Below are 14,597 nucleotides of genomic sequence, written 5' to 3'. Positions count from 1 at the left end.
GCCCGCCCGCGTCTCGGGCCGGGGAGACGCACGCGCGGCGCCCTCGTCCGGCGGCGCGGCGTCGGATGCTGCGGAGGATCGAGAAGGATCTGGAAGAATCCGGTTAGACCGGGGGACGGGCGGGGGAAGCCCGGAGAGCGCACGGCTGGGGCGGGGACTGGCCCGGGAGGCCGAGGGTCCCGGGACCGGGGCGGGGCCAGGCGGCCGGCGGGAGGAACGAACCAGAAACCATCTCTCGCAGGAGCACCCGCAGCGCCAGAGCCCGAGCCGTCTCGGCCGCTGCCGTCTCTAGAAAGTTCTCCCCCCACGTCCCTCGCGGCCGCCCGGCTCCTCCCAGCCCCTCCCTCCGCGGCGGTGGGACCAATCGCTCCTCCGGCCGCCCACGGCCCACCTCCTCCGCCCGCCCGCGCCCTCGCCGGAGCAGAGGTGCGCGAGCCCCGGCCGCCCGCACAGCCGCGCACAGCCCGGCGCCCGCTGCCCGAGAAACGGCGCGATGACCGCCGAGGAGACGAAGGCGGCCGAGAGCGGGGCGCAGTCGGCGCCGCTGCCCCTCGAGGGGGTGGACATCAGCCCCAAGCAGGATGAGGGCGTGCTTAAGGTAAGGGCGGGGGGCGCCGGGAGCCCGTCGCCGCCGCGCCCCAGCGGCCGACCGGGGCTGGGGGCGCGGACGGCCGCCTCTGCAGCCTCCCGGCCGGCCGTTGACCGCGGCGTGCAGCCGCGGCCGGGCGCATCGCCCTCCTGGCCGGGCCGCCGGTTAGAGACGGGAGGGCGGCCACACGCTCGGAAGGGGCAAGGTCTGGGCTGAGGCTCCCCGGTCCCCCAGCCGCGGTGCCCGGCCCCCAGGCCCGGGAAAGGGCCGGGAGCGCAGCGCCTACTCCGGCTGCGGCGTACGCGCCGAGGGGCGCGGCGGGGGGCCGGGCGGCGTGCGCCGCCCCTCTCTGCGACCCGCGATCTCGCGGCCGGCTCCTTCCCTGGCGCCGCCGCCGGGGAGCCCCCGGCCGCCTGCGCCTCGGGGTGCGGAGCTCGCCCACCCTGGTAGTTAAACATTAGCCAGGACGCGAAGCGGGTCCCAGGAGTTGTTTCCTGGCCCGCGGGCCTTTGTGCGACTTGGCGCGCGGCCTCGGGGCCCTCCGCCCTCTCGTCACCCCCTTCCTAAAGGCTGGGACCCGGCTAGGTCACCAGCTCGGCCATGCTGTCCCCCTCCCCCCGCCCCGGTGCATGCCGGGACCTGTAGTTCCCACTCTCCCACCTCTCCGGGCCTTCCTGTGCGCGGGGTGCGGGACTGGGAGGAGGTGCTTTGCATGGGCTCCCGAAACCGTGTTACCGCCCGAGGAGCCAGGGGAACGGTCTGGGACCCAGGCAGCGGGGCATCATAACCCAGGTCTGGACAGCCGGCCGCGGTTCTGCGCTGTCCAGGATGGCGAAATCCTAGCCCGGATTCGTGTCCTGTCCTCACCCAGCGTTTCTCCTCCTGGCTTTCCGCTGCTCAGCCCCACGTGCGCGTGTGACCTAGGCGAGCTCGAGACCTCGGGACACTCTTAGCTGGTCCAGAACGCACCTGGCTGCTGTGCCAGTGGGCACGCGGCTTCCAGGGAGACTCATTTCCTCTTATTCTCCACTCCTTCCCCTTTCCTTTTCTCTTTCTATTCATGCCATTCCATCGTGGAAGCTTTCACTTAGGGAGTAACCACACATTTACCAAGGAGCCCATAGCGTCACCTTTTATACACGCTAAAGAGAAGCAGAGTCTTATAAGTTCCTGGGAAATACCCTGGCCCTGAAACCAAGGACTTCAGTAACCTACCAGTCAGGAATGCTCAAGTCCCAAGTCAGAGTTTAGGGCCTGGTTGAGAGCCCGGGGCTCACCTGTAACCTGGTGATTGCTTTTATCTCTCCTGGACTGCTAACGTTCTTTTTATTATTTATATTCCTCTTTTTCTCTAAACCAGATCCTGATCTGATGACTGGCATTTAGGAAGAATGAGGAAATGTAGTATAAGTACTTTTTCCTTTGCTGCTGATAATTATTCAGTCTTTTACTGGTTTAGTCCTGTAGCAGATCTAATAGGGATTATGATCACTACTTTACAAATAAGGTCTAGAGAGTGAAAGTGGCTTAAGATCATACAGGAAAAACTTGAACTCAGGTGTTGTTTTATCTCCAGTGTTTCAAACCAAGTCAGGTTGTAGTCCGAGACAGGGAGGTCAGTTGGTTTAGCCAAGCTACACAGCAGAGTCCTTTGGTGATGGGTTTGCCGAGTTACTTACAAGGAGGTAGAAGACATTCCAGTCAGAGGTGTGTGGGCAGTCATGGTGCCTCTCTGCGTCCATCGCCAGGTGCTCACCTACTCCCCTTCCTCCAGGTCATCAAGCAAGAGGGCACAGGCACGGAGATGCCCATGATCGGGGACCGAGTCTCTGTCCACTACACAGGCTGGCTGCTGGATGGCACCAAGTTCGACTCCAGCCTGGACCGCAAGGACAGATTCTCCTTCGACCTGGGGAAAGGTGGGCATGGTTAGCAGGCTGGTGGGATTGGGATGTGTGAACTGTCACAAGCAGAAACCATATTCTCAGAAGTTTAAAAAGGGGTGGTTTGTTACAATTTTTTCCCTTTTTTTATTTCCACTGTCCTGAAACTATATTGATTTTTAATTCTCAATCCCCTGATCACCTCTGAACGCCTTGCTTTTTTCTTCAGGGGTAGCCTGCCTTGTTTTCTTGAACCCCTTTGTTCCAGAGTTGAGTGAATTTTCTTTCTTTCTTTTTTCTTTTTTTTTAAAGAGATCTGAGACCTGACAGCATTTATTGCAACTAGGTTTTCTACCTTCCTGGTCCTATTTCTAAAGAGTGTCCAGCTTCTCCTTGGGCATGGTACAGTAAGGCTCTTAGGCCACTGTTTGAACCCAGAGTGAGATCCCTGCCAAGGAGACCTGTTTGTTTTCTGTACCTACAGGGGAGGTCATCAAGGCTTGGGATATTGCTGTAGCAACAATGAAGGTGGGGGAAGTGTGCCACATCACCTGCAAGCCAGAATATGCCTACGGTTCGGCGGGCAGCCCTCCCAAGATCCCTCCCAATGCCACGCTTGTGTTCGAGGTGAGTGTCTGGCCACAGAAAGCCAGGCAAAGAGCCAGCCTTATCTCAGCCCAGGGCCTGGCAGCCCTCCAGCGCTTCCTGCTGCTTGGAGACAATGTAGCCAAGGCTGAGGGCCTGATCTTGGGAAGGAGGGGAATGGAGAGAGTGGCTGGCTCTGCGTAGCCTGCTACTGCTAGAAGGTGGTCAGTGATGAGGTTTCAGGTGGGAAGAGGTAGCCACGAACCCCTTTAGACGTGAAACAGCAGGGTGAGGGCTCGAGGCCTGTTTATCTCCGGAGTGGTGCCCAGGGGAAATGGGTCATAACTGAAAGGAGTCAGGAGGTCACAATCTGCATACAGTTATGATTGACAGCAGAGACTATTGGCGCTCTGGAGATAAGAGGAGGGGAAAGATGCCACCCATGCGGATCAAGGGGGAGAGGAAAGCCTTTGCTGAGGAAGTGGAACTTGACAGTGTTCGGACTTGAAAATGGTTGAGCCCTACCCAGTGGATCCTTGGAGAATGTCAGGGAGGCTGGTGAGAGGTGTTTGGTCACTCTAATGCCTGTCGGGTTGAGCTTGTCACGTAGCTGAGTTAGGACTGTCTGGAAAGCGCATGTGTTCTGTGGAGCAGTCAGTAAATAGAGTGATGTCCTGAGGTGAAGTGAAGCCATGTGGCCTGCCCGCCTCTGCCAAAGCTGAGCCAGGGAAGCTCCCGAGGACTTAGCAGAACTCCCACTTGGTTCACTCCTGTTGTGGCCACCCTGGCGGTCAGGCATTTACTAGAGACTCCTCTGAGTGAGAGAGGAGTGTGTCCCCTTACTGCTTGTTCCATAGGTGGAATTGTTCGAGTTCAAGGGAGAGGACCTGACGGATGAAGATGATGGTGGAATCATCAGGAGAATACGGACTCGGGGGGAAGGCTACGCCAAGCCCAACGATGGTGCCATCGTGGAGGGTGAGGCAGGACAATCTGGGGTTTCAGTCCAGGTTCTGATACGTCAGCCCTAGGGGGCTTATCTGTAAAATGAGGGATTGAACCACATCCTTTTAACATTCTTCCATGTCAGAGAACACAGAAGGGCATCTGGGGAGCAGGAAGCAATGGAGTGGGGCTGGTGGCATCCTTCCTCAGTTGCCTGCCTTCTTATGCCCCTGGTACATTGCCTGTCTTTCACGCCAGTTGCACTGGAAGGATACTACAAGGACCAGATCTTTGACCGGCGGGAGCTCCGCTTTGAGATTGGCGAGGGGGAGAGTATGGATCTGCCTTGCGGGCTGGAGAAAGCCATTCAGCGCATGGAAAAAGGAGAACATTCCATCGTGTATCTCAAGCCCAGGTGAGGTGCAGTCACTGCTCTGGGCACCCGCACGGACACCATCAGGGTCTCCTTGTTGTATTTAGGAGCCTGGCTCAGTCATCCACGTCCCTTTGAATCAAAACCTGATCTTTTCAGTCATGACTGGTACAGATTCCCTTTTCTGGTGACATTTTTTCATATTCTGTTCATTCATTCAGTCACTAACTATTGAAACACACCTACTATGTGCCAGACACAATGCTTAAATTCCCTAGTTATTCAGAGACATTGTTCCCACCTTCTAGTGACTCATTGCTCAGTGGGATACCATTTAAATCAGTAATCATGCTGGCGTGTGATGTGAGTTATTAGAAGCATATGTAAGATGCTAAGTAAGAGCCCAACTAATTGTGTGAAAAGGTCAAGGAAGATTTAGCCAAGCAGGAAGCATTTGAACCAAGACTGAAGGGATTGGGAGTACTTTCCAGGAAACAGGAAGCCCTTTCAGCGTGGAGCAGGTTAAGTGCTGCTGAGGTGACCAGGCGTTTCCCTGTCCCCACAGCTATGCTTTTGGCAGTGCTGGGAAGGAGAAATTCCAGGTCCCACCAAACGCTGAGCTCAAGTATGAAGTACAGCTCAGAAGTTTTGAGAAGGTGAGTTTGTGCAGGGTCTTCCCTACCCCGAAATCAGGTCCCACCCTGGACGTGACTCCCTGTGGTGGCTGACGTCTTTGTTTCTCTTTTGGGATATGGTAGGCCAAGGAGTCCTGGGAGATGAGTTCAGAGGAGAAGCTGGAGCAGAGCACCATAGTGAAGGAGCGGGGCACCGTGTACTTCAAGGTGAGTGTGGTCCTGAGGACACGTCCAGGGAGGGCCCCCCCCCCACGACGGAGCTGGTTTTCTGCCAGGGAGTGGGTAGGTTGGCACCTGTAGCCGTCACCAAGTGGATCTGAGCTGCCTGGTCGAGCAGGGGAGGCGGGGGGGGGGGGGAGGCAGGACTTTCTTGTGCCCGTGGGTCACTGGTGTCTACAGGGTATGACGGCTTGGGGTCACTGAAGCTATGCCGGGTGCCTGAGCCTCCCTCCTATTCTAGGGAGGCAAGTACAAGCAAGCTCTGCTGCAGTACAAGAAGATTGTGTCCTGGCTGGAATTTGAGTCGAGTTTCTCTAATGAGGACACACAGAAGGCGCAGGCCCTTCGGCTGGCCTCCCACCTTAACCTGGCCATGTGTCATCTGAAGCTGCAGGCCTTCTCGGCTGCCATTGAAAACTGTAACAAGGTGAGAGAGCAGTGGGTGGTTTTCACAGACAGGGTTGGGGGAGCTGCCGGTGTGTCTAGAACTTGACTTCAGTGACTAGGGCTGGGGTAGCAGGATGGAGCCACGGGGCTCTGAGGTGGAGGGCCCAGAGGCAGGGCCGTGGGAAGCAAGCGGCTTGGTCTTGGTGGTTGAGGTGATGGCACAGAGGTGGACGGAAACACTGGACCAAAGCACCAGCTCAGCATTCTCTCCTCCCCAGCGCTCTGCCACTCTCTCCTATATACCCACTTTATTCTAAAGGGATGGACTTGCCTGGCAGTCCAGTGGTGAAGACTGTGCTTCCACTGCAGGGGGCACAGGTTCAGTCCGTGGTCACGTGGTCAGGGAACTAAGATCCCGTGACCGCACAGTGTGGCCAAAAAAAAAAAAAAAGCATGGAAATGTCACAGGTTCTTCTCTTTCATCTAAAGACCCGTCTGCCTCTTGGACTAAATGAGGTGCTTTCCTAGACCTTGGTCTTTTCCACGCGGGGCCCAAGGCTTGTTCTTCCTGGGGTGGGGCCTCATCCTGCTGGGGGCTACCTTGGGAATCCAGTCTTGGCCAGAGAAGCTGCAGGATCTGAAGTCTTGCTGCTGCTTCCTCCCTGTGTCTTAGGCCCTGGAACTGGACAGCAACAACGAGAAGGGCCTTTTCCGCCGGGGAGAGGCCCACCTGGCTGTGAACGACTTCGACTTGGCACGGGCTGACTTCCAGAAGGTCCTGCAGCTCTACCCCAGCAACAAAGCTGCCAAAGCCCAGCTGGCTGTCTGCCAGCAGCGGATCCGCAAGCAGCTCGAACGGGAGAAGAAACTCTATGCCAACATGTTTGAGAGGCTGGCTGAGGAGGAGAGCAAGGTAGGGATGGGGACAGGGAACGGTCAGGATGGACAGGGAAAGAGGCATCACCTGACTGCTGCCGCCGCCGCCCCCCCCCACACCCCCCCCACCCCCCCCTACCAGCCAGTGTGGGCCCTCTGTACCTCCCTGTTCCAGTCCTGGAAGCCTGGAGCAGCAGTGTGTGTTCCCCCCACTCAGGCCCTAGGGCCAGGGGTTGGCTGCTATGATGGGCTTCCCAGCCTACATACTCTGTGCCTGTTCAAGAAACTGAGGCTTACACTGTGTCTTCATTCCACTAACTCATATTCTTGGTCCTGCTGGACTTTTTTTTATTTTTTTAAACTATTTATTTCTTGGCAAAGAAAAAGAAAAAGAAACTGAGGTTTAAATGGGTAATGCATTTATGTGGTTAAACTCAAGCTGCACAGAACAGGGCTTCCCTGGTGGTGCAGTGGTTAAGAATCCACCTGCCAATGCAGGGGACATGGGTTTGATCCCTGATCCAGGAAGATGCCACATGCCACGGAGCAACTAAGCCCGTGCACCACAACTACTGAGCCTGCACTCTAGAGCCTGAGAGCCACAACTACTGAATCCCGTGTGCCTAAAAGCCTGTGCTCCGCAACAAGAGAAGCCACCGCAGTGAGAACCCCATGTACCACACAAAGGATAGCCCCTGCTCGTCACAGCTAGAGAAGGCCCCTGCGCAGCAGGGAAGGCCCAACGCAGCCAAAGAGAAACAAAATGCACAGAATGAATAGTGAGGAGGTTCCCTCCCCCACACAGCAGGAGCTGCACCTGCCAGTGTGTGGCAGGACAGACAGTGGTCCCTGGTGACAGGCAGCGGCCTCTACCTACTACCTTGTGCATTGTGCTTTCTTCACATCGTACCTGGAAGCTTATTTTACATCAGCATGTAAAAGAGCTTTCACGTTCTTTCTTAGGCTTACATAGTATAACTGTGGATGTATCATATCTTACTTACCCGGTTCCCTATTTCTTAGTCTCCCAGTGTTCTAAACCTGCATTATTAGAAATATAATGCAAATTATACTTGTGATTTTCTAATGGCTGTATTTTTTCAAAAAAGTAAAAGGTGAAATTTTAATATTCACCCAAGGTATCTAAATATTGCAACGTGTAATTTTTTAAATTGCATTTTTTTCAGATGAAGTCTTCAAAATCCAATGTGTATCTTATACTTAAATCATTTTGAACTAGCCATATTTAAGTGTTGAGTAGCCACATGTGGTAGTAGCTGCCATGGACGAGTATAGTTTTATAAGTATTGCGGTAAATGACGTGAATTCATAATTTTGTACATGCGGAGATGTATCTTCAGGACGTATCTCAAAAGGGAACTGCTGTGTCCCTGTAATTGTTAGACGTTAGTATTTTTTTTTTGTTTGAGGTGAGTATTTTGCGGTATACTATGCATGATGTCAGTGTGCTAGGTGATCGCTTGGGTGTGGTAGGTGAGAGTGGGGACGTGGGGTAAAAGTCACCTTTCTCCTCAGGGGGCCTGGGCCAGATCAGGACAGGAATTTACCCCCTTCCCCCTCTCCCTTCTCCTAGACCAAGGCCGCAGTCACTGCAGGAGACCCGCCTGCTGACTCGGAGATGAAGGACGGGCAGAAGAACGATGTGGCTGGGGGCCAGCCTCAGGTGGAGGCGGAAGCGTAGCCTCGCCAAGCCCTGCTCCCGGCTGCCTGCCCCCGCCCCGCTCCCTACCCTACTCCACCCTGTTAGTTTTGTAAAAACTGAAGAATTTTGAGTGAATTAGACCTTTATTTTTCTATCTGGTTGGATGGTGGCTTTGGGGGAAGGGGGAAAGGAGCAGGCTGGGGGATTGAGGTGGGGGGTCATTTTAGGTGGTGTCACCCCCTCTTCCCTTGCCCCTTCCCCTGTGACGTGAATGAATGTCCCTCCACACGCACACTCATCAGAACGTTATTTATTTTGCTTCCTCTGTTTGCTCAGTCCATTTTTCAGATGGTAAAAGGGGGTGCGTGGTAGGGACGGGAGGTCTGACAAGAAGGCAGGGTGGCGGCCACTTTCCTCCCCGTTCCTCCTCCCGGATGTGGGTGCTAGGGGCATGGGAAAAACCACTGCTGTGCCCGTTACCTCTCTGCTCCCTTCCTCACCCCAGGTGGTGTGGCTGATGCTGTCTTCTGGGGTCATGGTGACCACCCCCGTGTCCCTTCTCAGCCAGTTGTGTCCCCACCCCCTCAGCCTCTTCTCTGCACGTTGCTGAAGGTCCAGGCTCGCCTCAAGTTCTGTGCTTGAGCAATAAAGTGGAAACAATAAAAGCTGGGTGTCGGGCAGTCCTTTCTGTTTGGCTTCAGAGGGTAGGTGTGGGTGGCTACACCATCGGGGCAAAACTAAGGGAGTCACCCACCTTGTCCCCAGTCCTGTCGGCAACCCAGCAGCCAACACTGTTAACAGCAGTTGAGCAGGGCCTCCTGGGCACTACATGGGCTGCAGTGGAGCCTGTGCTGAGGGCCTGGCCGTGGGTCTCCCACACTCCTCCCCCCAGCAGCCTGGAAGGTTTAGTGGCTCTGGTTTTTCTTCCTTAACACTTAGGGAGAGGAAAATATATAAACATCCATCTAAACTACTGGGACAAAACTACTGAGTTTGCTTTGAGGTTAGATTTATCTACTTCTGCCTAATGGATCCAGTAGAAAGTTCAGGCTCTCTTGGTTTCCTGACAAAGTGAACCCCTGGTGTCACCAGTTTCCACAAGCGAAGAAGGAAGGACAGTCATCAAGCCTAGCAGCACCAGTAGCCACTCAGGCCCATTCTCCAGCTGTGTTGGTCTTATGTTTTCTCACAGAGCTTTGGCCCCGGCTTCTATAGTATTCTGGGGCCTGGGAGAAGCCAAGGGGCACGAGTGACTCATCTTGAGCCTTGTCTGGACAGTCTTGACTGCAGGCCAGAGCCTGTGTCTGTGCCCTTGTCCCCTGTATGTGTGGGCTGTGTAGGCCTTTCTGCACGGTGATACGGGTAGCCTGCCCACCACGTGCCTGTACAGTTCCTTCCAGAATAAATTTCTCCCTACTTTCACTGTGCAAGATTAATTTCTGTGTGAAAAAGTTCACCAAGTCATACACCATGGCTGGTGCTGGAGCCAAAACTAAAAGTTGGATGTTCTACTGATGCCACTGCTTGCCCTCTGCTGGGTTCACATCATAACCCTGGGCTTAGGGTTTGTGTCTGGGTCTCTTAAGTATTTCAAGATTAGACCTGCCCCTGCAACACAGGATAATAGCTAACCCTCACTAAGCATTTTTGATGTAAGCCCAGCCCTAAACCAAGAGCCTCACACAGATTAATTCTTGTAGCCATCCTACAAAAAAGGCATTGCCCCATATTACAGATGGGTCAGAACTTAAATGGAAAGAAGGTCCGTCAAAACTACAATAAGGTATCGCCTCACGTTGGTTAGAATGGGCATCATCAGAAAATCTACAAACAATAAATGCTGGAGAGAGTGTGGAAAGAAAACCCTCTTACACTCTTGGTGGGAATGTAAATTGATACAGCCACTATGGAGAACAGTATGGAGGTTCCTTAAAAAACTAAAAGAACTACCATATGACCCAACAATCCCACTACTGGGCATATAACCCAGAGGAAACCATAATTCAAAAAGACATATGCACTCGAATGTTCACTGCAGCACTATTTACAATCGCCAGGTCATGGAAGCAACCTAAATGTCCATCAACAGATGAATCTGGATAAAGAAGATGTGGTACATATATACAATGGACTATCACCCATAAAAAGGAATGAAATTTGGTCATTTGTAGAGATGTGGACGAACCTAGAGACTCACACAGAATGAAGTAAGTCAGAAAAAGAAAAACAAATACCATATATTAACACATATATACGGATTCTAGAAAAATGGTACAGATGAACTGGTTTGTAAGGCAGAAAAAGAGACACAGATGTAGAGAACAAAAGTATGGACACCAAGGGGGGAGAGCGGGGGGTTGGGGGGGTGGGATGAATTGGCAGATTGAGGTTGACGTATATATGCTAATATGTATAAAGTAGATAATAAAAAAAAAGGTCTGCCAGAAATGTGAGATGACCTCTTGAACAAATCCAAACTGCCCTGAGGTTCATGTGACCTTGGGCAACTTGAGCCTTTTTCCTCATCTGCAAAAATGGAGATGGACAAAAGGCATGTCCGAGGTTCCCTCCACCTCTGGATGCTTCTGTAGGACTCCAAGAATTTGAAACATAACTGGAAAAAAAAACCCAAAACGATAACTGCACTTGTGTAGAACCTTGGAACTAGACAAGCCTTGGTTTATGTAACACTAAAACTGTCTCCAGAGGATGTTTTAGTAAAGCGGCCTGAAGTCTCTAAGGTTAAAAATAAATGCACCACCTACTCCACTCTGCTCTGGGTCGGGCATAAGTGCATTTCCCAGTCAGGCACTCCCTCCTCACCAACACTTAAACCTTTCCATACGCAGAGACTGTGTAGAGTGAAGAGAACCACTACGAACCAGGACTGAGCTGTTCCTGCAGACTTCAAGTGGTCTCTGGAAAGTTTTACATGCGATTTATCTTGTCCTAGTGCTGGTCCAAACACCAAGTACTACAGATTTTATCTCCTGAGTATTTGCAGTCCCTGTTCCAGCAGCCCCTTCCCAGCATCTGCACGTGCCCCCAGCCTGCCCGCCTGTCCGGTGAAAGCTCCCCTGCGTTCCCATGTGCGCCCCTGCGGGTCACTGTGCGCTGCATCCCAATCGAATTCCTCCAACCGCTTAAGCGCTGACTGCACCTTCCCAGCCCATCTGGGTTGCAGGTCACACCCATTGGGCCTGGGCCAGCCAGCCATCACATTGGAGCACTGGACTCCACTCCACCAGCCACACTAGTCTGAGAGTAAAAGGGTGAATTGTGTATCTTGTTTCACTTGGAGAAATAACATGTGAAAGACATTTTAGGCAGGACTAGTAACAAGTAGTCCCTTTTTAGGAAACCACTGCTTGAAAATGGAGAATTAAACAGTGCAACCTCTGATGCCTTATTCCTTCTGTCTTGAAGACCAACCTTCCCTGTCCCAAGGCAGAACTCCTCAAAGCCTTGTAACCCTTAGATTGAAATGACAGTGGGCTTAGGGCAGTGCTGAAAAAAAGCCAATGTGAGTGAGAAGACATTCTTGTCCTCTTCCTGGCAATCGTCATTGCTGGCTTTATGACTGTAGTTCCCAGGCTACTACCAACCTCGGATAACTTGGATGCACCAACTATCCTTAATTACAAAACATAACAAAACCTTATTTAGCATGTAATGAACACTAAATATACCCCTTTGGGAGGCAAAGTGAGAATGTGAAAGAGTCACAAAGTGGTTCTAAGGAGGAATGATCAGGAAAAAGCAATGCCTTCATGAACTCTGAGTTCTCTGACTACAAGAGAGGACCAGCCATACCCTGTCCCCCAACCCAAGACATATATGTGCCTTCAGATCTCCAGTCTCCAGTTCTGCGGTTAGATGTGCCTCACACATAAAATGGTTCTGGTTTGTATTTTGGTTTTTTTATTGAGGTGAAATTCTCATAGTTTTAACCATTTAAAGTAAACAATTCTGTGGCATTTAGTCCAATTACAAAGTGCACAACTACCACCTCTATCCAGTTCTGAAACATTTTCACCATCCTTTGTGTTTTAAGCCCGTTTCCGCTGTTTGGACTTCACCGACAAGAACTATTCTTCATCCTTCAGTTAATAGCCAGTAGAGTCTTGGACAACAGCTCTGACAGATTCTGAGAGCAAAGCTTTCCAGAGGTGGTGGTCCTGTGTCATAGGGCCAGACCTGGCTGGGGGGGGGGGGGGGGGGGGACAGACAACAACGACTCTCAAGCACAGTAGACTCTGAATAACCACCTCAGAGCAGGGCTGCCCGCACCGTGGTTCTGCCTAACTGCTACGTCAAGTAAGTTTAAGGAACAGGTTTCTATGCTTCACGACCTCTAGTACCTTCAGTATGCTAAGGTGCACTGTGAATCAGACTTGTAGAAGTCTCAAACCGAACCCACTGGAAGCTCTGGCCCCGCCCTCAGGATAGTGAGTGGCTCTGGGCCTCACACGAAGAAAGAGATTTACTTACAGGTCTCGTCTCTTACCTGGGCATCCTAGGCCAACACCCCAAACAGGACCACCCTGTCTACTCGTGGAGAAAGAACTGGACAATGAATCTCCCTAGAAATGCTCTTGGCTTGACGCACCTCCCCTTCCCCTGCCATTAGTGGGTTTCTACTGAAGCTATTGTTCGGCTGGTTTGTAAAGAATGTGCCACCCACACAAACACCGCATCCAAATCATCTAACCAGGAAGACGGCCTGGTCAGGCAGTGCTGGGGAGGAAGCCAAAACCCATGCTGAGAGGGCTTGGCGTAAATGAGATGAGCTCTAGATGCTGCTGGTGGAGACCCACCAACGATCTTACTAAAAAGGGCCAAGAAAAGGGGTCTGCTTGTGGACTAGGGCCGTCTGCACAGCCTGTATTCCACCCATTGTGACTGTAACACTCAGTGCAGTTAAAGTGACCAGAGAAGTGGGGAGCAGCATGGGGGCGGGGCTTGACTCATGCTGTATTTCTCAGAGACCCATCTCTCCTACCTTTCTAACTTTATTTAGTATGTATGTATGTATGTATTTGCCACACAGCACGCCATGTGGGATCCTAGTTCCCCAGACAGGGATCAGACCCGCACCCCTTGCATTGGAAGCTCGGAGTCCCAACCCCTGGACCGCCAGGGAAGTCCCTTATTTGGCTCTCTTGACAAAAGCCAAAAGGCACTGTATCCAGATTGTAATCATAATGACACAACCTTCATGACACGACAAACAAAAACAGGCACCTTGGCACAGAAAGGTTAAGAACAAGAAGCCCAAGTGATGTGGAGGATAAACCAAGGCACTGAGGGTGCCGGGTCAGGGTACCATTTCAGAGAGCTGGGGCAGGCCAGGGCCCTGGGTGACAGAAGCAAGGTGGTCCTCATCTATTTTGTCCTGGGTTCTTTATTTATTATACTATTTCATTCAAAGGGCTGGAAAAACAGAAAACAATAGTCATACATACACTTAAAAGAAACATAATTGAAAACTATTTAGGAACTTCCCTTGTGGCACAGTGGTTAAGAATCTGCCTGCCATTGCAGAGGACACAGATTCAAGCCCTGGTCCAGGAAGATCCCACATGCCTCGCAGCAACTAAGCCCGTGCACTACAACTACTGAGCCTGAACTCTAGAGCCCATGAGCCACAACTACTGAGCCCACGTGCTGCAACTACTTAAGCCTGAGAGCCTAAAGCCCATGTTCTGCAACAAGAGAAGCCACCACACTGAGAAGCCTGCACACCGCAATGAAGAGTAGCACCCGCTTGCCGCAATTAGAGAAAAGCCCGTGCACAGCAATGAAGACTCAACACAGCCAATAAATAAATAAATAAATAAATATTAAAAAAAAAAAAAAACTATTTAAGTTCATATTTAGAGGTAAACCTTTTAAAATTCGTTTTTTTCCCAGCCCTTAAACCTAGTGTGACGTGTAGGGTTTGAGCCAGAATAAGAGAACAGAGATGCGGTAGAGCAGGGAGAGGTAGCATGCAACCCCTCCATAAATGAGATGGATTTAAACCACCAGGGACACTCATGTGACCCAGAGCCTTTGAAGAGACCTGGCCAGCCCCACAATACACCACAAGAAACAGAAACCTGAGGGTATCTGTAGTCCGAGCATGTGTTCAGACTGCCTACTTTTTGCCATTCTGACCTGCTGCTTCCTATTCTCAACTTATCGGCCATGAGAACCACAGGATCTCTAGAACAAATGGTGCCATCCCCTCCCCGGCCCCAGACAAAAAGGTCCTGCCCTTCAGGGCCTTCTCCCACTCTGTTCAGATGTAGAAAGCACGCCAGCCCTGATCCAACAACCCCAGGTGAGGAAGACATCCTTATTTTTACAATGTTGTCTCCTGAAAGACCAATGTTTAGATCAGTCTGGGCCTGCAGACCTAAACCTAAAAATACACTAAGCACCTGCAGAATCTCAGAAA

At 52.1% G+C, this 14,597-nt stretch overlaps 1 protein-coding gene across 1 annotated transcript; it reads left to right on the top strand.

Moving 5' to 3' along the window:
• The first annotated feature begins 335 nt into the window (after positions 1-335).
• Positions 336-8,309, top strand: FKBP4 (FKBP prolyl isomerase 4). The gene is made up of 10 exons (XM_057703015.1): positions 336-598; positions 2,364-2,508; positions 2,957-3,099; positions 3,915-4,035; positions 4,261-4,417; positions 4,941-5,031; positions 5,134-5,217; positions 5,471-5,656; positions 6,290-6,529; positions 8,087-8,309. The coding sequence occupies exons 1-10, from the start codon at positions 494-496 to the stop codon at positions 8,192-8,194; spliced, it is 1,380 nt and encodes a 459-aa protein (XP_057558998.1). The 5' UTR covers positions 336-493; the 3' UTR covers positions 8,195-8,309.
• The last annotated feature ends 6,288 nt before the right edge of the window (positions 8,310-14,597 follow it).

This window comes from Hippopotamus amphibius, chromosome 12 (assembly GCF_030028045.1).
Source record: "Hippopotamus amphibius kiboko isolate mHipAmp2 chromosome 12, mHipAmp2.hap2, whole genome shotgun sequence".
NCBI classification, from domain to species: Eukaryota; Metazoa; Chordata; class Mammalia; order Artiodactyla; family Hippopotamidae; genus Hippopotamus; species Hippopotamus amphibius.
The sequence above is the reverse complement of the archived record's forward strand: the minus strand, read 5'-3'. Positions and strand labels throughout refer to the sequence as shown.

Bases quoted from the DNA above. Each gene is read 5' to 3' on its own strand.
- FKBP4 (XM_057703015.1), top strand. From the start codon at position 494: ATGACCGCCGAGGAGACGAAGGCGGCCGAGAGCGGGGCGCAGTCGGCG. The intron at 599-2,363 runs GTAAGGGCGGGG...CCCTTCCTCCAG, and splicing joins AGGATGAGGGCGTGCTTAAG to GTCATCAAGCAAGAGGGCAC. The intron at 5,032-5,133 runs GTGAGTTTGTGC...GGGATATGGTAG, and splicing joins AGCTCAGAAGTTTTGAGAAG to GCCAAGGAGTCCTGGGAGAT.